The sequence below is a fragment of the Barbus barbus genome (genome assembly GCF_936440315.1).
Source record: "Barbus barbus genome assembly, chromosome: 3".
NCBI lineage: Eukaryota > Metazoa > Chordata > Actinopteri > Cypriniformes > Cyprinidae > Barbus > Barbus barbus.
Genome location: NC_136731.1, coordinates 28150023 through 28172587, shown reverse-complemented (window position 1 = coordinate 28172587; position 22565 = coordinate 28150023). Strand labels below are relative to the sequence as shown.

The 22565-nt window shown below is 38.3% G+C and overlaps 1 protein-coding gene across 5 annotated transcripts in view; it reads left to right on the top strand.

The window, feature by feature from the left end:
• The first annotated feature begins 4648 nt into the window (after positions 1–4648).
• Positions 4649–22565, top strand: part of LOC306858023 (axin-1-like) — a 40710-nt gene continuing 22793 nt past the window's right edge. For 2 of the 5 annotated variants that reach the window (XM_079398370.1, XM_079398367.1), the window contains exons 1-2: positions 4649–4828; positions 6740–7711. In XM_079398370.1, the coding sequence (XP_079254496.1) occupies positions 6834–7711 (878 nt within the window). In that variant the 5' untranslated portion in view covers positions 4649–4828; positions 6740–6833. Of the gene's footprint in view, positions 4829–5090; positions 5846–6739; positions 7712–22565 lie in introns of those variants that run through there. The other 3 variants (XM_079398371.1, XM_079398369.1, XM_079398368.1) reach the window with 2 other exon arrangements.

Here is a 22565-nt window from a genome sequence, read left to right as displayed (position 1 = left end):
ATTGCTTATGTTTCATCACTATAGCAGGGAATGGTTGCTTGTTTGGATATTTTTTATAATTAGTGGATTTCACACATGCTGATCACTCAAGACTATGCTGTTGACTCAGGCTTCAAAGTAATATTGTGTCTGCAGTACATAGACTTTAAGAAAAATCTGTAAAAACAGGGCCCGATATACTTATAGATGCCATATTGAATTTCATGTGAATGAAAAAGGGAGTGCATTGTATACTTGCAGTCTTAACAGTGCCATGCCCTGTATAAAGGTAGATCACATGTAATTTTTAAAACTCAAAAAGTAAAAAAAAAAAAAAAGTGTCCACTTAACGTCTTTTGTAAAGATGTTTCATCAGTTTGCATATTATACAGTACAATCCAATGTACTTCTATGCCTCACAGTCTCATTTTCAGTCCTATCAAAAATTTTATTTGGCTCAACTCTGACTAAGGTCTATTTACTGTGTTACTATGAAGGAATTTTCCATATGATTTCTCACAGGTGTTTTACCCGTATTTCGCATTATGCATTGTGTTTTGCTTTAGGGTTAAAGGAAATGTCTGTAAACTTGTCCTGGCCAGGGGCATCAATAGACCCTTTATTTATTTATTTTTGCAGTGCCCCAGTAAAATATTACTGATAAATGCTTATATAAAGATTACCATACACCGACCTGTGAATCATTATTTTTTCTGATAATATTTCAGCATTCATTGTTTTCTCTGAGCTGTTTATAGAGTCAGAACAAGTGAGGCCAGATTTGTGAATGAATCACTGTTTTGATCTAATGGGTCAAACAGGTTCTAAAAATGGTTTGCGATTCAGCTTGATTCATTAGGACAGTTTGCTCATGCACTGAATCACTTGCAGCAGTTTCTGACATTGCAAAAGTAATGGGATATTTTATAGGAGAAAAAAACAAAAATAGCACTGGATGAGGTCAATAGAGCAGAGAGACAGTGAGAGAGAGAGAGGTCGATGGGAAACTAAACTAGCTCTTTATTGCATTGACAGCTTGTGAACAGCAGGGATACAAAACACTATTTGAAAACAGCATCAAAATATGGGCACACTTTTTTTTTCACTGATGAAAGACTAGAAACACCCCTGGCAGAGTACATCTTCCAACAGTTTGTTTGTTTTATTCCAGTGTAGATTATGTTTGTTTTTATAGTATTGGGTATGCTTGTTTGGTTTAGATCATGAAGTGAAAAGTAAACAATATTATAAGAAGAACTAGCTGTATGGGCCGTGTACTTGGCGGCCAACAGATTTTCCTTTTGAAATTAGAAAACCAAAATCGGGAATCGAGCGTTCACTAATTTTTTGATTTAATGTTGAAAGTAGAAAAATTAGAAAACGGCTCCTTTTTCGTTTTTCCAAGAAACGAAAAACAAGAATTCAGCTTAATTTTTCGTTCAGGGGTAGAAAAATGCATAAACAGATTGAATATTCGATTTCTACACGTGGGCGGGAATTAAATGTCCCTTTCTGCTGATTGGTCAGCCGAAGATCAAACCTTGCCGTCATCAGTTCTTCCGCAGTTTCGCGAGGCAGAATAATAGTTCCACTGCTGCATCTTCTTGATGTGTTTATTACAACTACATTTAATCTTTTTCTCATCAAATAACCAGACAAATTAATAGCTCAATACAATCCATTCCGGGGCAGAGTGTAGACAGCGCTTTCTTCTGTGTAGATATAAATTCTATGATTTGCATCAGCTGGGCATGTATGATATGACGGCTGTCATAGCCTACCCTGGTCGCCCAGTAAACTAGTTTAATTAATTAAGTACTTTTAAATAAACACTAATACAAAAAGGAAAGAATGCATTGACTTATATGCTATAACAGGCCTATTATGACGTTCAAGAACTGTGCAATTCTGATCTTACAATCGGAGAAAGAGAGATAAAATTCACACTCTTTTGAGTATTATAATGCGGTCTTTTATTTATTTTTTGAGACCTCAAAAGGATATGCGCCGTGAGGTGCATGCGCACTCGCACACAGGACTGTAATGCAAGCTTTTCATAAATGTAATAGAAAATGCTAGTGTTAGAGGGTGAAGGTTTATATATATAGTTAGTATATGGGGAAGTCGTGGCCTAATGGTTAGAAAGTCGGACTTGTAATCCGAAGGTTGCGGGTTCGAGTCTCCGGCCGGCAGGAATTGTAGGTGGGGGGAGTGAATGTACAGCGCTCTCTCCACCCTCAATACCACGACTGAGGTGCCCTTGAGCAAGGCACTGAACCCCCAACTGCTCCCCGGGTGCCACACTGCTCCGGGTGTGTGTTCACGGGGTGTGTGTTCACTGCTGTGTGTGTGCACGTTGGATGGGTTAAATGCAGAACACAAATTCCGAGTATGGGTCACCATACTTGGCCGTACGTCACTTCACTTCACTTCAAATAGCCTACTTGAAGCACCGTCTACATTTAGATTATTTGACGTTAAATGCATCATATGAGTCACAGCATGTATTGTGGTGGCCCATAGGGGTTGTTGTTTGTCTGGATCTCAGTCAGTGCAGTCATAGAGGCTCAAAACAGCAGTTTCAGGTGTCAAAGGAAGACTTTATTACAAAGTAACAAAGCCGAGAGAGAGGCCGCCACATCCAACGTCTCTCTGGTCTTTGTTTGTTCAGATGCCACATTTTATACCTTCTCGCTATCAACAATGTATCAAGGTTGACGCTTTTCTATTTTTTATTGGCCATATATAATATATATTATATATTATATATGGCTGTATTATATATGTATTATATATGCTGTATTATATATGGCTGTATAATAATATAATATATAATATTATATTATATAATATAATATTATATATTATATTATTAGGCTGGGGAAGTCGTGGCCTAATGGTTAGAGAGTTGGACTCGTGATCCAAAGGTTGCGGGTTCGAGTCTCCGGCCGGCAGGAATTGTAGGTGGGGGGAGTGAATGTACAGCGCTCTCTCCACCCTCAATACCACGACTGAGGTGCCCTTGAGCAAGGCACCGAACCCCCAACTGCTCCCCGGGCGCTGCAGCATAAAATGGCTGCCCACTGCTCCGGGTGTATGTTCACTGCTGTGTGTGTGTTCACTGCTGTGTGTGTGCACGTTGGATGGGTTAAATGCAGAGCACGAATTCCGAGTATGGGTCACCATACTTGGCTGAATGTCACTTCACATATCGTATTTGGCCCGCCACCAATATTTTGCACCCCTTTTGATCCGTTATCTAATGGTGGAATATAGCTGAATCTGCCCTTTTTAAAATATATGGCCTTCCCTTGGTTGAAGGTGATTTCATCCACCTTGATGTCTAGTGGCCTTTCCTTGGTGTCTGCACCTGGCATCATGTAAACTCACAATGAGCTCACAGTCGATGCTACTTTAACACATTATTCAATACTTTGATATTACATTCTCTTTTCAGTAATATTAATAAGATAATAACATTTCTGTATTTTACTACTGAATTACACAATAGTATCAAAAACGTGACTTTACAGTCTGGAAAATATGATATGATAAAATATGCTACAGTATTTATTTATTTTTTTCGCGGACCCTTTTTGTATTTCGCGGACTTTGAGAACTGCTGTTCTACACAGAAGAAAGCGCTGTCTAAACTCTGCGCCGGTACGAGTTGTGTCAAGCTATTAATTAATCTGGTTGTTTCATGAGAAAAATATTAAATGTAGTTGCAATAAACGCACCAAGAATTCGTACACCTGTAGCAGTGGAGGACTATTATTCTGCCTCGCGAAACTGCGGAAGAACTGATGACGGCAAGGTTTGATCTTCGGCTGACCAATCAGCAGAAAGGGACATTTAATTCCCGCCCACGTGTAGAAATCGAATAGTCAATCTATGCATGCATTTTTTCTACCCCTGAACGAAAAACGAAAAATTAAGCTGAATTCTTGTTTTTCGTTTCTTGGAAAAAATTGAAAAAACGAAAAAGGAGCCGTTTTCTAATTTTTCTACTTTCAATATTAAATCAAAAAATGAGTGAACGCTCGATTCCCGATTTTGGTTGTCTAATTTCAAAAGGAAAATCTGTTGGCTGCCAAGTACACGGACCCTGTATGACACGCCAGGTCATGTGATGTTAACATGGCGGCATCCATGAGGGGGCGACCTGCTCAATGTAAAACAAAACATCATTTTCCAGAAGACTGCTAGCTTATCTCCTCATGCATATATTTACATTTACATTTAGTCATTTGGCAGACGCTTTTATCCAAAGCGACTTACAATTGGGGAATACAAAAAGCGATTAATCTTGAAGAGGCAATCAGACAGAGGAAGTGCTCGTAACACCAAGTCTCAGTCATTGTTCAAATAAGTACAAGCTAGTAAGCTGAGTGAAAGATAGAGGGAAAGGTGGTTTTTTTATATATACATATATCATATATATTATATATATATCATTTTATGTATTCTCCTCGATGTGCTGCTCACTTCAATATTGTCTGAGCGCACCTTCACGGCGCAGTGAGTGCAAGTGTGAAGTGTGTAAGTGAATTCGCGAAGAAGGCGCTCTTCACACTCCAGGGTTTCCTCGCCTTCATCTTTTTTTCTTCTTCTCCAGGCGGCAGTGTGATTTCTGTCCATGCGCGGCGCTGCACATCTCTCTCTCTCTCTCTCTCTCTCACTCGCACACGGGCACAGGAGTGTGAGAGACAGCCATGGAGAGGTGGAGAAGCTTCTGTTTTCTTTGTTATTTTTAAACTCCGAGATCCGCATCGATGACACGATTCGCATCCCTCCGCATACAACGCTATTCCCGATGCGCTCGGAAACGGAAAGTAGGTTCTCACAGGTACAGTACGGCACACTTTTTTCCCTCCTCCTGGCTTTGGGTGTAATGGGGGTTTGCGGTAGCCGAGAGATGAAATGCACCGTCGCTTTTTCGCTGCTCGCGTCCCAATCCTCTGCTAGGTCGAGTGCGCGTTTGTAAAGCGTATTATCGGCGAGCTGGAGTGCGAATATCAGTGTTGCAAAGTTGCACACTAGTCCCTGTGCTGCGGAAGGGCCTGGCTCTCTCGCTCTCTCTCTGTGTGTGTGTGTGTGTGTGTGTGTGTGGAGTTTGTTTCTTACTTTCCCCTCCCCCATCCGCTGCTGAGGCCGAGACATGAATGCGATGAATGTGGGGCTCACTTCAAAGCAGAAATCGCGAGGGCAGCGAAAGGGGTGTTGTAATGTCGTCAGCGAAGGAAAAACGCAGCGAGCGCGAGCCGTTTTTAGATGGCCGCTTTTTTCCCCGTGCATAAGTGGGATGATCGGATATATTGGCGTTTGTAGTGGTTAAAGATGGCTGTGACAACGTGTTCTCACACTAGTTGAGTCGGATCCGTAGAACAAGCTCGGTAGAAACGTCGGCTAGGGCGCTCAAAGATGGTGAAAGTGTTTTTGACCGTCTCTGCTCACTTGTTTGGGAAGGTCTCGCGCTGCACGTAACGTACTTCCTCTCCTCGCGCGCTGCGTGCTTTGATGCGGTTGATGTTCGCTCTATTTATGTTTCTAACTTATCGCGGCTTGTTTTGCTCTGTAGCTAGTTAGTAGCCTCCTCGGGTTAACCCCTGTGGTGTTTTGTTTTAAACAACAGCGTTAGTGCGCGTAAAATGTCTATAAATCAGCGTCTTGTGCTGGAATAGCCTGCTAGCTCATCTCCATTGAAGTTTGCGCCGCTGTTAAAGTTATTGACTGGGAAAGCTCAAGGTTTCTTTCCCTCCTTAGCTCGCTTATCAAGAACATCAGACGAAATCTAGTTGGCAGGTTTTAAGGTCGGAACTTCAAAGTGTTGGATTTATGGTTGGTGTCGTAAAGCGTGTCACAGGTGAGTTCAAGAGTGTTTGTGCCATGATTGCTGCTCTTTGCTATCTTTGCTGTAAGATAGATGCCTGAGGCCACTGGAAGTTTGATTAGCACTGCGGTGTTTAATTAAACCTGGACAGCATAGGTTTTAAATGAGCCATTATTGTAATGTAATTGATGCCTATCTCTTTAACGTTGAAAATGTTCAGTTCTGATATGGTAACACTTATTTTACAGTGTACTTGTTACATTTACTAACAGTAAATTATGCGTAGTTGTAAGCATCTAACTCTGCAGTAAATACATGTTTTTGTATTAATAATATAGTTTGTTGTAACAAGAACACCTTAAAATAAACAGTAACACTTTAATTTAAGGTGTCCTTGTTACATACATACACCTTACATATTATGCATAATTACATGAAAGTAACCCTAAACCAAACCTAATCCTAACCAGATACTAAGTACATGCAGTGAATTAATATCACTCGGTACTTGAATGTTAAATTAGCCTTCACCGTAACAAGGAAACCTTAAAATAGTGTAACCAAATAAACAAACCTCCTTTACTTGTCTTTTTTAATGCTATATGCAGTATACATAATTTATGTCTTTTGACAAGATTGTTTTGCTTGATACATCTGCTACAGTATGTCATAGTAAAATCCAGTATACTGAGATATAAATCAATTTGAGTTATTGGTCATGCTGTGCTGTCCTCTTTCTAATGCTATTCTCTTATTATGGAGATTTGTGTTTGTTTATATGAGAAGTTACACCCACATTCAGGTAGGAGTCTTTGCAGGTATTTGGTTCTTGAACATATCAGCACTATATTACAAAGTTTTTACGCTGATCACGTTGAGCGTTTTTGAATGTTTTTTTTCCATGCCTCTCTCTCTCTTCTCTTTTAGGAGGAATTCTTTTGCAGTGGCATTAATAGAAGTCTGGATATAAACTTTCTGCCTTGTGGGCTGTACTGGGACAGGGTGCAGGGACACTGTGAGCATGAGCGTAAACGAGACGGGCTGTTATCTGCCAGATGTGGGCGGCAGCTTCACTGAGGATGCCCCCAGACCCCCGGTCCCCGGAGAGGAGGGCGATCTGGTGTCCAGCGATGGACGGCAATACGGCCACAGCTTTTACTCGTCTAAGAGCGAGAGCCTCAAGAACGAGACCTCCATAGCTACGCCCAGAAGACCCGACCTGGACCTGGGCTACGAGCCCGAGGGTAGTGCTTCCCCGACGCCACCCTACCTGAAGTGGGCGGAGTCCTTGCACTCGCTCCTAGACGACCAAGATGGCATCCACTTGTTCAGGACTTTCCTCAAACAGGAGGAGTGCGCCGACATGCTGGACTTCTGGTTCGCCTGCAGCGGCTTCCGCAAGCAGGAGGCGAACGAAGGCAACGAGAAGATGCTGAAGCTCGCCAAAGCCATTTACAAAAAGTACATCTTGGATAACAACGGAATTGTGTCCAGGCAGATCAAACCGGCCACCAAGAGCTTCATCAAGGACTGCGTGATGAAGCTTCACATCGATCCCGCCATGTTCGACCAGGCCCAAACCGAAATTCAGACTATGATGGAAGAAAACACCTACCCTTTGTTTTTAAAGTCCGACATATACTTGGAATACACCAGGACGGGCGGAGAGAGTCCCAAACTCTTCAACGACCAGAGCTCGATGTCAGGCAACGGCAAAGCCCTGCCGGGCTACCTGCCAACTCTGAATGAAGACGAGGAGTGGCGATGTGACCAGGAACAGGAGCAGAACCACGAAAGAGACCCCACTCCCAGCAACAGGCTGACCCAGAAGCTGCTCATGGAAACTGTGCCTCAGCGGGTGGCCAGCAGTAAGAGATATCAGGACAACCGTGAGTACAGGTAAATCCCTGCAGCTTTGAAAAGCTTCTCTCCCTTCTTCCATCCCCCTTCCCCCCTCGCGGTGCAGAAGAAAAAGATAAAAAGGGAATCTGAGTTAAGCACAGCCTTCCACAGGAGATGAGAGGAATGCAGTATAGGCAGAAACCTCTAAGTAGCTGCGACTGAGGTAGCAAGACAGATAGTGGGTCGCAGCGCTGTCTTTACCTACTGCGAGTTGGTGCAAGTGGGTACTCTTTGTGTTCTCCATGCAGGTGTCTCTTGAATGGCAGGCTTTGCAGCAGAATAAAGGTTTCTTCAGGAGAACCACAACATGGATTCTCTTTAGACTGTGCACAAAGGAAGAAACTGCATTGAATATTTTGTGAGAGAGAATGAATGCGCACACTCCAAAAAAGTTTTGCGGTATAGATTGAACAGATGCGCTCAGGGACGTTTTACATATCTGATCTAATGCACTTTGAAGCCCACAGCTGTGTATAGATTTGGTTTGTATCTGAATTTGTTCAGATCTCTATCTCTCATACCACCCATGGTTTGCATGCCGAGCGAACGTATTGGAATGTATGCTTCAGGTGTTGTGTTTTGTAATTATTTTTTTGTGCTCAGCCTTTCCCGAGGCATTCCTGGCCACCGGTTGTGATGGCCTATTGTGCTCTTTTAGCGCACGTGTCTTTCTTGTTCGTATCGTGCATCTCACTGACATAGTTTAATCTGGAGAGATGTGGTTTTTAAGCTGTGCTGTGAAATTTACAGCAAGTCACTTGATGCATCAGAGCCTCGAGTCCCTCCATATGAGCAAAATGGGATTTAGAGATGTGACTGCTAAATGCTTTAATCCTTGTCCTGCTGGAATAGAAAGCGGTGCATGTGGGCCTTTGAACAGCCTCTGCTGAAGATTACAAAGCTTTCCATCCTAGATATAAAAGCAAATATCGACAGGTGCTTTCACAATGACATATCAAAGCAATAAGCCACTCCAGGTATGAGGCGTTCATACGCTTTTACCATGGTAAAGCCACTTTTTAATTTTACATGCACTGTTATATTCAAGCTACAGCAGCTTTTTGTGCAGTGAAGCTGCAAGCTTTATTTGTCTCGCATATACATTACGCAATTTATAATTGAATATGTGAAAGGTTAAATGCAGTGTTGCCACGTCTGTCAAATTTTCTGTCTTTGTTAGTCTAAATTAATAGTCTACATATAAATCCTTTAGCCACCCTCATATTGTTCCAAATCTGGCTTTCTTCTGTGGAACACAAAAGAAGATATTTTGAGAAATGTTTCAGTGTTCTTGTCCATACAGTGGAAGCCAATGGTAACTAAATTGGTTAAACTAAATCTTGTTTTGTGATCTGTAGAAGAAAGTAAGTGACGCAGGAACCATGCCTTAGAAAAACTGGATTGGTTTGGTGTTTTTTTTTTTTAGTCTGAGTGAACTTTTAATGTACGTGTAAATTAGTGGCTCTCAGCCTTTTTGACTTCAGGGCCCTCGTCATTCACAACAATATTTGAAGGTCCTGTGATATTTTTTAATAATAAAACCAAAAAAAAAATAAAAATTCATACTCTCAATTCTACCTGCTAAAAATGTTTTAGAGCTTGGCATAAGTAAAAATGCACATTTCCTAAAAAATTCCATGAAGATTTTTGTTAACATATATTACTTTTCAAAAAAATCACCCTTTTTTAAGACCATGAGACCTTTGGTTTCTCATTTGAAGAAAAATCTTGACATGAATTAAGGTTGTTTTTTCCTATTTTAAATAATTGTAAGTAGGGCTGGGTATCATTCAAAAATTTTCGATACCGATACCTTGAGTTCGATACCGGTTCCTGAACGATACTTTTTTCGATACCAGTTTTATGAAATCAGTTAATCATAATCATAAGATTACATTATCTCAAAAAATTATTTTTTTTAGCTTGTTGATATTTATACAGACTCAAAGCCTCATCTCCTGAGCCACTAGCTCAGACAGAATCATCATTTCTAGGTTTTAAACACTTCAAGAAATTTTAAATCTTCATCCACTTTCATAAGTGGGTGTTTTATTTTCTTTCACCATATATTTTATTGTTATTAAATTCTGGTGTAGTATGTCTAATTATTTGAATGCATTAAAACAACTTAGTTTATTTAAATGTATTCTTAAAATAGCCTAATGAAATGTTTTATTTTTCCTCAGAAATTCTGTGTTCTGTATCTGGTTTTCAAATGAAGACATAAAACATTAATTTAATTTCTCTTTAAATTATTGAAAATCAAAGTTTATTTATTTTGGCAAACAAAGGGGGGTTACTATTATGTGATCATCATAAAAAAAAAAAAAGTTTTAATTTTAATAGTAGCCTAGTATTAGCAGTGCTGTCTGCTGAACAATATTAATATATTTCTGCAGCAGTCTTCCAAGTTAAACCAAACTTTTATTTTGACGGGTTGTCTGGAATACCTTTACGGTTTTGTGTGTATATGATAAGACGCTAGTTTTACTCGAATCAAACGGTAAAATGCTCATGAAGTGACTTTCAGAGCAGTTCTGGAGATGTTGTTCATGTGTTTATGTCCTCATTTAGTGAGGCGGCAGACGCTGAAATGACCGCGCGCTTCAGTCTGTGTATAATAAACAAACAGCGCGATTTAAAGAGCGGACTGCTCCGTGCGCTTTCGAAACGCTTTTGCGGAGGTCAAACACTGATCAATCAGCGCCACGCCGCTTCTAGTCAAACACACCTAGTGCTGCAGGATTATTGGCTCACTGACGTGATGAGATTAACCCCTTAGGTATTGAAATTTGGTACCGAACGACAAGACGTTTTTCGATACTCGGTGGTATCGAGGCAATTCGGTCCGTGCCTAAAAAGTATCGAACTCGATACCCAGCCCTAATTGTAAGTCATGCAGTCCTCTTAGATGTTTGTTGAGGCCCCCTGGTTGAGAAGCACTGATGTAAATGTGTTTACTTTGAACAGACTATTACTTTTATAAAACATTGGCTAAAACAAGATGCTGTAAATGGCAATATCAATAGTTTGTCAATCACATAAAATAAACACTTAATCTGTTTACCGTTTATAGCTCTGAGACAGCAACTGTGAATGCAGGTCGTCCAATCAGAATCTGAGCTATCGTTTTCTTAATGCGAATTTCTGTATTAGTACAACATGTTTTTCCTCTCTCGGTGCTAAAGCTTAAATTCTAAGCGGGCATGGAGGAGCAGGAGGAGGATTTACACAGCCTGATTTAGCCTCTGTAAAATGCTCAAGCATACATTGTGCTCCGCTGCTCTGATGTGCTCAACTGCACTGTGTTCACTACCCCTAGAAGTTGACCCAGTTTTCTCTCAACTATCTGAGACAAACCTTGACATCTGTTGATGGTGCAGTAACCCTGTTCTGTCCAAAACCTCAGTGCTTTAGATGTTCAGGTGAGGTATAAAGATGAGAAACATCCCCCCCAGGAGTGTTCTGAAAGGAAATGCATCTCTCTTTGAGATTGTTTTGCAGCATCTTTTTCCTTTCCTCCTTTTGACTCGCATCTTCTCCTGACAGTTTGTTTAGCATGCGGAGGGCTTTGCGTAGCATTTTAATTTGTGAACGTTGTTAAAGGGTACCTCTTTTAACAAGCTTTAACATGACAAAACGAAAGACTCTGACAGATTGATATTGTTAAACCGCAGAAACGCCCTCAACTCTCCACCCAGCTCAATGTATGTTCCATTGCCTCTGGACCTGATGTGTTTTTAATTAGTGGGAGCAATGCATTTGTAAGGCTGTTCAAATGATTTTTTCATTAGGCCTACATTAAGTATTTGGCTGGAATTACAGAAAGACATCACGTTTATTTTTTAAATAGCCTTTTAGGTAAATGCTGTAGGGTTTCATGCATGTAAATTTTGCAGGAGTCATATGTCTTTGATTTGTTGGCAGAAAAAAGGAAGTGAGGGAATTCAGAATGCTATTCAGTTTCTCAGTATGGAAATGTACTGCCAGTTAGTTTGGTAATAAAGCCACAGCGACTGTCTATAATGTGTATCGTTAAGCCTAGAACTAAATCCTAGGCTTTACCAAGAGTGGTGGTCAAAATATAAATCTAATGCGAAAGAGGAATTTATTTATTTTTTTTCCTCTGTGCTTATGCTTTTGATCTCTTGCACTGAAGTAGGTATTCACATATGTATGTGCCTTATTCGTTATCAGCGCATATGTGTGTGTGTGTGTGTGAGAAGAGTTAATTTGCAAAAACAGATAACTCGGTTTTGAACAATTCTCAGAAATAATGTTTTTTCATTGTGCATTCCCAATTAATCTCAATGAAACTGCAGATGGGTTATTTTGACTTGGTTAAAAAATAACTAAAAAAACAACTAACACAATAAAAACATAACATAATAACATGTTTTTTGAAAATTAAAAAAAAACCGAGTTATCTGTTTTTGCAAACAAACACTTCATGTATGTGTGTGTGTGTGTGTATATATATATGTATATGTGTGTGTGTGTATGTGTGTTTATTTATTTATTTATTTTGATTGGTTGGCATATTAACCTGAAATGTGTCTTGGCCTCTATTTGGTATTTAATTGTACATGCTTATTCACCCCCCCCCACCCATTTTCTTTTTTTTTTTACATTTAGATGACTTTTGCGGTGACAAAGTAATCTTAACAAACACTGTTAAACTCTAATACTCATAAGGAAATCCAATACTCAGATCTCAAATTTTTATACTGTATGTTTTAAGATCACCTCTAGCTTTTAAAATAATATAGAATTGTAATGTCACCCGTGTTTTGCTCTCAGTCTTACTCTTCCATTCAATGGCTTGGGGTCTGTAAGGTTTTTGTAAGTTACTTTTTTTCATAAGTTTTTTAGAGAAGTATCAGTAACACTTTAGAATAGGGAACACGTATTCACTATTAACTATGACTTTTCCCTCAAATTCCTAATTTGGTGTTTATTAATAGTAAGGTAGTTGTTAAGTTTAGGTGTTGGGTGGGATTAGGGATGTAGAATAATGTCATGCAGAATAAGGCATTAATATGTGCTTAATTACTACTAATAAATGACTAATATTCTAGTAATATGCATGCTAATAAGCAACTAGTTAAGAGACCCTGTTACAGAAGTATCTTATGCTCACCAAGGCTTGCATTTTTTAAATAAAAAATATTTTCAAAATATTACAATTTAAAACAACTGTTTTCTGTGTTAATATATGGTAATATGCTGGGGTCGACAATATAAATGGCCCGGTGGCCCGGACGTACTTTTAAAACCGTCAGGGCCTCCAGATCGCTCCAACCACTAGCCCGGTGGGGCCAGTAAAAATAATGCCTCGATTAAAAAAAAAGTCTAATTTCACATTAATTACCTGTGGTTCTGTGTTTTGATTTCTGTTAAATCGTCTTGGTAACCACCGCTAACACGTTACGTGATCCCGACAGCCTTACAGATGCAGCGGGTTTATGCGCTCCGTCTGCACCGCCTTGCTCGCTCCCGCGGTTACGCGCGCAAACTGCACACTGCTGCTCAGCACCTACCTATAGCTACTATTAAGCTAGGCTACATGTTTCTGAAACCCCCATCACCCGGCCAAACACCGGGTAAAAAAGAGAAGGCAAGGAAGAGAAAATCACCAGAGGAATTGAGGGAAAGCGAAAGGGAATACGAAAAGAAAAGGCAGAGAAAGTTTCGGCTCCAGTGGCGAGACCGCTGGAATTGGCTGGGAATTGGGTGTGCGATATGATGATTTTTGATCGTGGACGATAAAAATGTCTCCACGATCTGCTTTTGAAGAAATATGGTAGTATCGTGCTACAGCGCACATAATGTCAAATACAGTTCTGGTGCCTCCGTCTCTATATACTGTACAACACGACATACAGCAGTAGAGTTACTCTGACAGGACACTGCACTTATTCGCGATCGCAAAAGTAGATTATTTGCACACAAGCCTTGCTGGTTAAATGTTTCATTCGCGCGCTGGTCTGATGTGCGCTTTTTCTGAGCGGATACACCTGAAGCACGCGCACTAAAAAGCCTGTCTAACAGCGCCTGATTACTCAACTAACTTATTTTTTGCGCTAATACTGTCAAAACACACAAGGTTTACATACAGACTCAGTTGGTTATCTTTAAAATGAAAGTAAATAGTTAAGAGAGAAACGGATGCGTGCCTGTACTGTATATTAGATGCGTGCAGCTCTTAAAGGGACAGTACTAAACATGCTGTCGACTGTCATTAAAGGGATAGTTCATCCTAAAATTTAATTTCTGTCATTATTTACTCACTCACATGTTGTCCCAAACCACTATTAATTACTTGTGCTGAACCCAAAATAAGATATTTTGAAGAATGAGGGTAACCAAACAGTTGCTGGTCCACATTGACTTTGATAGCAGGAAAGAAAAATCCTATGGAAGTCACTGAGGACCAGCAACTGTTTGGTTTTCCACCTTCAAAATAGGATTTATGTTCAGCAGAAGAAAGAAACTCATTCAGGTTTAAAACAACTCTTGAGTAAATGATGGTATAAAAATAAAACATTATGACAGAATTGACAGACAGATGACTATTTAGTTTTTGGGGGAACTATTAATTTAATGTTAACAAAACAACAAAACGCAAAGAGAAAAATCACTCACTATTCTTGACTGAAAATCTTTAATATCTAGTGTTTTATTTTTATATTTGTTCATTCAATTTCATTGAATGCTCTGCTAAATACACCTATTGTACCTGAAAATAAAGCACTGTTTGTTTTATTTGTATATTATGTGTATTTGTAATGTGTATCTTTGTTCTTATTTTTTAATAAGAAAGATAGAATGATGACAAAGATTTTTATCTTCGCCCACTTTGGCCTAAATATCTGCCATGTCTTTTTTTTTGTTTTTTGTTACCTTGAAAGGCTTTGTCTTTCTAGTTTGGCTGTAATGCTCAGACAACTTGTAAAACCAACATGACAAAGAATCGTGATAAAATCGTGAATCGTGATATTTCAAAAAAAAAACCGTGATATGATATTTTTCCCATATCGCCCACCCCTAGCTGGGCTACGATCAAGAAAAAAAAGAGGTTTACTGTGAGCTCTGCAGATCAATGCCCACATATGCAGACAAGTAAGTTAGAGAAAAGTTAACGTGTATGAAACCTATGGTATGAACATAATATAATGAATTGCTGTGTGACTACGGAGAATGAATCCTATGCAATAGGTTTATTTGCACTTGTTTCATGTTTTTGCACAGTTTTGCTGCACTTAGCACTAAACCTACCTTAAAAAAAATAAATGTTATTCATGTTGTTCAAGCAAACTGTTCTTTTTCGTGATTATTGGGATCAATACCCGACGCGTTGACCTGGGCCAGTGAACTTCAAAAGACAGTGGCAAATTTCCCTTATTGTCTACCCCTGGTAATATGTAATTTATTCCTGTGATGGCAAAGCTGAATTATCAGCATCATTACTCCAGTCTTCAGTGTCACATGATCCTTCAAAAAAATAATTGTAATATTCATTTAGTGCTCAAGAAACATTTCTTATGTTGAAAAGAGCTTAACATTTTAGCAGGAACTGATTTTCAGGATTATGTGATGAATAGAAAGATCAAAAGAACAGCACTTATTTGAAATATAAGTCTTTTATAATGTTATAAATGTCTTGACTCACTTTTGATCAATGTAACACATCCTTGCTTAAAGTATTAATTTCTTTGGGGAAAAAATCTTGTCGACCCAAGTAGGGCTGGGTATCGAGTTCGATACTTTTTAGGCACCGACCGAATTGCCTCGATACCACCGAGTATCGAAAAACGTCTTGTCGTTCGGTACCAAATTTGGATACCTAAGGGGTTAATCTCATTAACGTCAGTGAGCCAATAATCCTGCAGCACTAGGTGTGTTTGACTAGAAGCGGCGCGGCGCTGATTGATCAGTGTTTGACCTCTGCGAGAGCATTTCGAAAGCGCACGGAGCAGTCTGCTCTCTATATTGCGCAGTTTCGCTTACTTGACACAGACTGAAGCTCGCGTGACATTTCAGCGTCTGCTGTCTCACTAAATGAGGACACAAACACATGAACAACAGCTCTAAAACTGCTCTGAGAGTCACTTCATGAGCATTTTACCGTTTGATTTGAGTAAAACTTGCGTCATATCATATACACACAGAACTGTAAAGGTATTCCCGGAAACCCGTCAAAATAAAAGTTCGGTTTAACTTGGAAGTTCGGTTTAGTCGACACTGCGGCAGAAATAAATTAATATTGTTCAGCAGACAGTACATACTGCTACTACTTGGCTACTATTAAAATGATTAAAACTCTTATTTTTTAATTAATGATCACACAACATTTCTTCCATGTTTTAATTTTAATAGTAAAATTTTGTTTGCCAAAATAAAGTTTTATTTTCAATAATTTAAAAGAAAAATTAAATGAATGTTTTATGCCTTCATTTGAAAACCATATAAAGAACACAGAATTTCTGAGGAAAAAGAAAACATTTCATTAGGCTGTTTTAAGAATAAATTTGAATAAACTAAGTAGTTTTTATGCATTCAAATAATTAGACATACATACTACAATACAGAATTTAATAACAATAAAACATATTGTGAAAGAAAATAAAACATCCACTTATGAAAGTGGATAAAGATTTTAAATTTCTTGAAGTCTTTAACAACCTAGAATAAATGAATAGAAATGATGATTCTGTCTGAGCTATGCGTTTTAAAACGAGCACGCACTAGTGTAAACTGAAAACTGTTTTGTACTGATTTATTGTGTTGGCTATATTTTGTTCCTTTGTGCAGTGGCTCAGGAGATGAGTCTTTGAGTCTGTATACATGTCCACAAGCTGAAAAAAATAAAACCAAAGTTTTTTGAGATAATGTAATCTTGTTAAAATTGATTTCATAAAATTGGTATCGAAAAAAGTATCGTTCAGGAACCGGTATCGAACTCAAGGTATCGATATCGAACATTTTTGAACGATACCCAGCCCTAGACCCAAGTCTTTTGAACTGTATAAGAAAATGATTACTGGCTTATTAGTGTTGTTCAGAATTTTAGTATCGGTGCAATCCTAATAGTAAATCTAATTGTGATTCTCTTATTAGGATTAATATGGCCATCATAGCTAAAGTTCTAGTTAATTTATGTGTTGAGGTTGATAAAATGATAAAGTGGAATGTCAAGATCTCTCCACACTGTGTTGATGTTTTTATGCGAGCATGACAGAATGATGAAATAAGGCATGATATGATAGTCGTTCGCCAGCCGGTCAGTGATTTCTCTTTGATTTGCGAGATGCGTGGCTCTGTTAGAGGTAAAGTGTAATCTGAATCTCTTTTACCTGGGCTCTTGAGTGCAGAGCTGCCTTTGAGGGTTTAATCTGTTGGAGTCTGGAGTCAGCTGTGATCACATGTAAAATGGGATGACAAAGCGCCCATAATTATTCTGAATGTGGGGAGGTGCATAAATCTCGGGCACAGCAATATAACCTGTATCTAGGTAATGGCTCCTTTCAAATGCGCATCGTGCTTTTCTCCCAGTGGAGTTGCTTTGGATGCAAGGATTTTTAAGTGGTAATGGGCTGCAAGGGGAGCCAGTCAAGTCCTAACGTGCCTGTGCTTTTTATTTCTTACTCTAGCGAGGGCTTGCTTTCATTTTTTCTTTTACAGGTGTCACAGTAATTAATGTGTTAGCTCAGTTGGATGTTGGCATGTGTATGTTATGGGGGGAAGATCAATTCGATCAATTCGTTTTGAATTGCAGTAATGATTCAGAGAGTCCAAATGCCCCCTGCCTGCTTTGGAGCCTTTGTTTTGTGAAGAATCAAATGGAATGGGGATTGCTGGGCATGTGGAGAGAGCTGCTGAAGGCTTGGGATCGTCTCGGAAGGCTTCTGGGTATCTCTTACATGGTGAATATTGACATGGCTGATGCTTGAATCATTAGAAGACCGTGGCTGTGTCGAGAGCGAGGGATAATCACTGGAGACTGCAGAGAGCCTCGGTCTCTCACTCTCGCTCGCGCTCTCTCTCTCTTTTCTCCCCCCTCCTCTCTCGTATTCTCTATTTTTCTCCTCCTATCTGCCTCTGTCTGTTTCTTTCTGTCCCTCTGCTTAGGCTGGTCATAAAGAGATGTTTCTGTCTCGGTTTGTGAGAGGTTCAAGCAGTGCCTAGCTGTTCCCAAGTGCCAGACAATAAACAAGCCTTGTATAAACAGAGTGAGAATACCATATTTTGAAATCATACTTCAAAACACTTCCTGCTCCGTTTGTAGTCACTCTAAAATTACATGCATGCAGTAACGAATAACCGTAGAAGCATTTCAATTTGTGTCTAACCTGTTCTTCCAGGAAGGAATCTGTATAGCAAGGTTGACTGCTTTTTTGCATTGCTCTTGTTTTCATCATCTCTGTGTCATGCCCATATTGGCCATCCTGGATTCTGTTACATTCCTCAGTTGGCATGATGTATGTTAGCTGGGTAAATTCAGTCTGAAGGACGCAGATATTAAAATGGTGTAGGGAAGTAGACATTTGTATTCTTGATGACATTTTCAATACCACAGCAAAAAGGACTGTACTTTTGAACGGTTTTTTTGAAAAACAGTGTCTGAAACAGTGCCACGTGAAATGAAGTATAAATTAAGTAAACGTTGTTAGATTAAATATTCATAAATGGTCAGTAATAAAACTGTAAAAGATGACTCTTATGTCCGTGTTCTGTTCCGTCTCTGAGCGCATACACCGTAATCCTTCCGAGGAACAGAACAAGTTCTTTTTCGCACTTTTAAAAACATGAATACATCTAATCAACTTAAATTAAGCACATCCCATTTTGCGTAAGTCACATTACATGATTTTACTGATTCGCACGTGAAATTGGGCTTTTGTTCAGGAGCGAAAGCGCACCACTAGAAAGGGGGCGGAATGGTGCTCAATAATCATTTTATGTCGATTATTGTATTTTCATAATCGTTGGAGATGGAAATCGAAAGTGTATTTCGATTAATTGCACAGCCCTACTCCACTGTTAACCGCCTGCCACAGGATTGCATTCGCGCTCCATCCGTAGCTCTCACTGACACATTTTTTAACCAGCCAATGTGTGAGCTCTCCTTAGTGCTCATGGCCAGTATGGCTGGAGTCAAGTAGTTTTACTTTTCTGTAGTTTTTCAGTGGCTCTCGGTCATACCATTGATTGACATTGCCTGAGCAGTTATTGCATGGACGGAGCCAAAACAATGTGTCTAAAAGCATACGCACACTGAATGATAAATGGCTCATTCATTTGAACTTAATGCCATTAAACTGAATATATGAAGGAAACTGTTAAAATAACCATAGCATTAACAAAAACTTGAAATAAGAGCACAAGGTTTTCTGTCAATCAGATGCATGAAAATTGTTCGTTATAGCAAACATCGGCGCATTTTCTTTGAGAATCATAAGTCGATAGAAAGGAAAAGTTAAATACAGTAGCATTTTATTTTATGAAAAGATAAAGAAACTCATGCAAAGGTGTGACAATGTTTTTACATTTGACACATTCACAGAATGCTAAATAGTATTTAACATGAAATAATAGGCCTTTTAAAGCCTATTTTTAAAATCTTGGCTATACCCTAGTGAAAAATAAATGTACTAAAATGTAGTGGTGAGGGGAAAAATCGATTTACATTTACGTCTTCTAGCGATTCGCATGTCTTGTAGCTCGCACAGTAGAGCATGGTGCTAACAACTCCACAGTCCCATGCTTGATTCCCAGGGAATGCACAAACATGATAAAATGTGCACCTTCAATGTAATGTAAGTCACTTTGGATAAAAGCATCTGCCAAAATAAATGTAAAAAAATGAAGGGGAATAAGATTTGGAATATAGTGCAAGAGTCGTATGTGACCGTAAACTTGCATCTCAATTTTCAGTATTTCCATTAATCACTAGTCAGAGAATAAGCCATTAGGGTAACATTTTGCACAGTTCCAATAGAATGCTGGCTTGGAGAACAAGCATTAACCCAATTCTATTTTAAGAGCTCTTAAGCAGTGAAACACTTATCTTGTTGCAGTTTTCGCATGACAAGATGGTGTCCTCAGCTGTATGGAATGTTTTTGTTCTTTGTCGGCATTAACTAATTGCAAGATAATTAGTTTTTCTGAGAATTTGATTGTCTGGGTTTTGCCTCCACACAGCTGAAAGCACATTTTGAAAATGTTTAAGGTCAATTATGTGATGAAGCACTTGATTAGTTGTGTGCTGTCAATAATAGAAGGGCAGGTCCTTTTTAAAAAGATTTTATCTTCAATAAGACCGGTAGGGCGTAGCGATATCTTTATGACTTGTTACATTTTTGTATGTAATTATAATTATATGATGTAGTGATGCTCCAATCAGATTTGAACAGTGATACGTTTTTGTGTTATCTCAATAGTCGGATGCCAATCCTTATTTGTTTTGTTTTGTTTTTTAATCAGGATCTGTCATAACTGGTTATTTGTAATCTCTCACAGTCACTTTTAGCATAATTATCAATCAACCAACAGTATGACAATCTAGATAACAGCTTTGGTGTCATTTATACAAAATAAATCAAGCACAAAACATTAATTTTTAAATGTTTTTAATAGGCCTGGAAAGAACATGTAGGCATAAAATATCCATATTAGCAGACAGTCCTATGAGGAAATAATTAAATTTGATAGTTTTTAACTCATTGGTGTAATGAAACTTAATGTGAGTTTTTGTATTTATTCATTACTCTTCATGGTTGACGGTTGTGTATTCCTCATTCTTATTTAATCATTCATTCCTTTTATTTAAATATTTAGCTTTTTTTTTAAATAGTGTTTATTGAATTATGTATAATTACGTTCCCTGTCTTTTCGTTTTGTTGAGGTTGGTAATATTAGTTTCTCTGTTAATTGTTTCCCATACGGTTTTAAAGTGGTGCTGAAGTCTTAAAGTAGACTGCTGTCTATCGCATTACTGAAATGTGACCCTGGACCACAAAACCAGTTCATAACTTTTTTTTAAATTGAGATTTATACATCTGAAAGCTGAATAACTAATCTTTCCTTTGATGTATGGTTTGTTAGGATCTGACAATATTTGTTAACTATTTGAAAATCTGGAATCTGAGGGTGCAAAAAAATCTAAATACTGAGAAAATCACTTTTAAAGTTGTCCAAATGAAGCTCATAGCAATAGTGTTGTTACGGTACCAAAATTTCTGCATTTGGTACCAGTCAAAATCCACGGTTCTCTGTACCAATTTCAGTACCAAAGCAAAACACAAAAACATGCTAATTTTTAAAAAAAAAACATTATTTTTATTAATAAAGTTAAACAAACATAAACTGTACAAAAATCAATGCCATTCTTTATGCTTATTTAAAATTTTCAAATTTTCCACAAGTAATAAAAGTATGAGGAAAAAAAAAAAGGAAACGAGTTTCACCCAAAAGTTTGTCATTTCTTCTGCCGCTGAAAAAAATAACCGTAAACTGTTATCTGTTTTAGGGTTTGCTGGGGTGTTTCATGATCTTCCTCAGCCTTTATCTGTAAAAGGAAAATATACTATACTTAAGTAAAGCAATGGGCTGAGTCTGACCAAATGCAACATTAGATCATTGACTCCAGCTAAAATATAACATTTCAGTAAATAACAAGCCTCAGCTTTTACAATACATTTGGATAAGATTACATATATTTTAAGACAAGTGTATATCAATTAGATGGAAACTGTAGCATTAAAAACACTTTACAATAAGATTCCATTTGTTAGATAACATGACCATCAATAAACAAAAGTTATATAGCAATTATTTACATAAAATCAAAAGTTCAATCTGTTAAAATAATTTAATGCACAATGACCAAACATGAATGATCAAGTGTTTGTATTAAATAATATTCACAAACATTAATGTTGTAAAAATATATTGTTCACTCACTGCAAGTTGATGATAACATGAAGTCATGTTAATGAATGTTATTATTGTAAAGTCTGTACAGGAGATAATATTTGACTGTACTTTCATTAAATCCAAACTGTGTAAGCTACATATTTAATTTTAAAGGGCTTTTAAAACCTGCTAGTTATCCACCTAAGAATAACAACTAAGTTAGCTAAAAAAAGCCCAGAACTGCTTTTCTGACGGACTGATATGACATAAACACTGTTAACCATTTGTACATTCTCTAACACGCATATTTTAGATTCACAATTAATTTAAAGGAACACTCCACTTTTTTTAAAATTAGGCTAATTTTACAACTCCCCTAGAGTTAAACAGTTGAGTTTTACTGTTTTTGAATCCATTCAGCCGATCTCTGGGTCTGGCGGTAGCACTTTTAGCTTAGCTTGGCATAGATCATTGAATCGGTTTAGACCGCTTTGACTGCTTTGGTCATTTTTGAGCGAGATGTTAATGGTCTAATCCGATTCAATGATCTATGCTAAGCTAAAAGTGCTACCGCCAGACCCAGAGATCGGCTGAATGGATTCAAAAACAGTAAAACTCAACTGTTTAACTCTAGGGGAGTTAAAAATGAGCCTATTTTTAAAAAAAGTGGAGTGTTTGTTTAAAAGCCTCTGGTGTGTAAAAATAGTAAATGCCATGTCCTCCTGTTTTTTTTTTTTTTTTTTTTTTTTAACCCTAATAAAAGTTATAGGTGGATTAAATGGTTAAGAAATTTAATTCTAATGCTCATTATGCTAGCGTTAGCCGCGCTTATGCTAACGATTACCTCTGCTAATAACGGTAATGTTTGTTTATTTCATCTGAGCACCTTTTGGATGGCGCAGCAAGAACCGGGTTGACAGTACTCTACCACCGG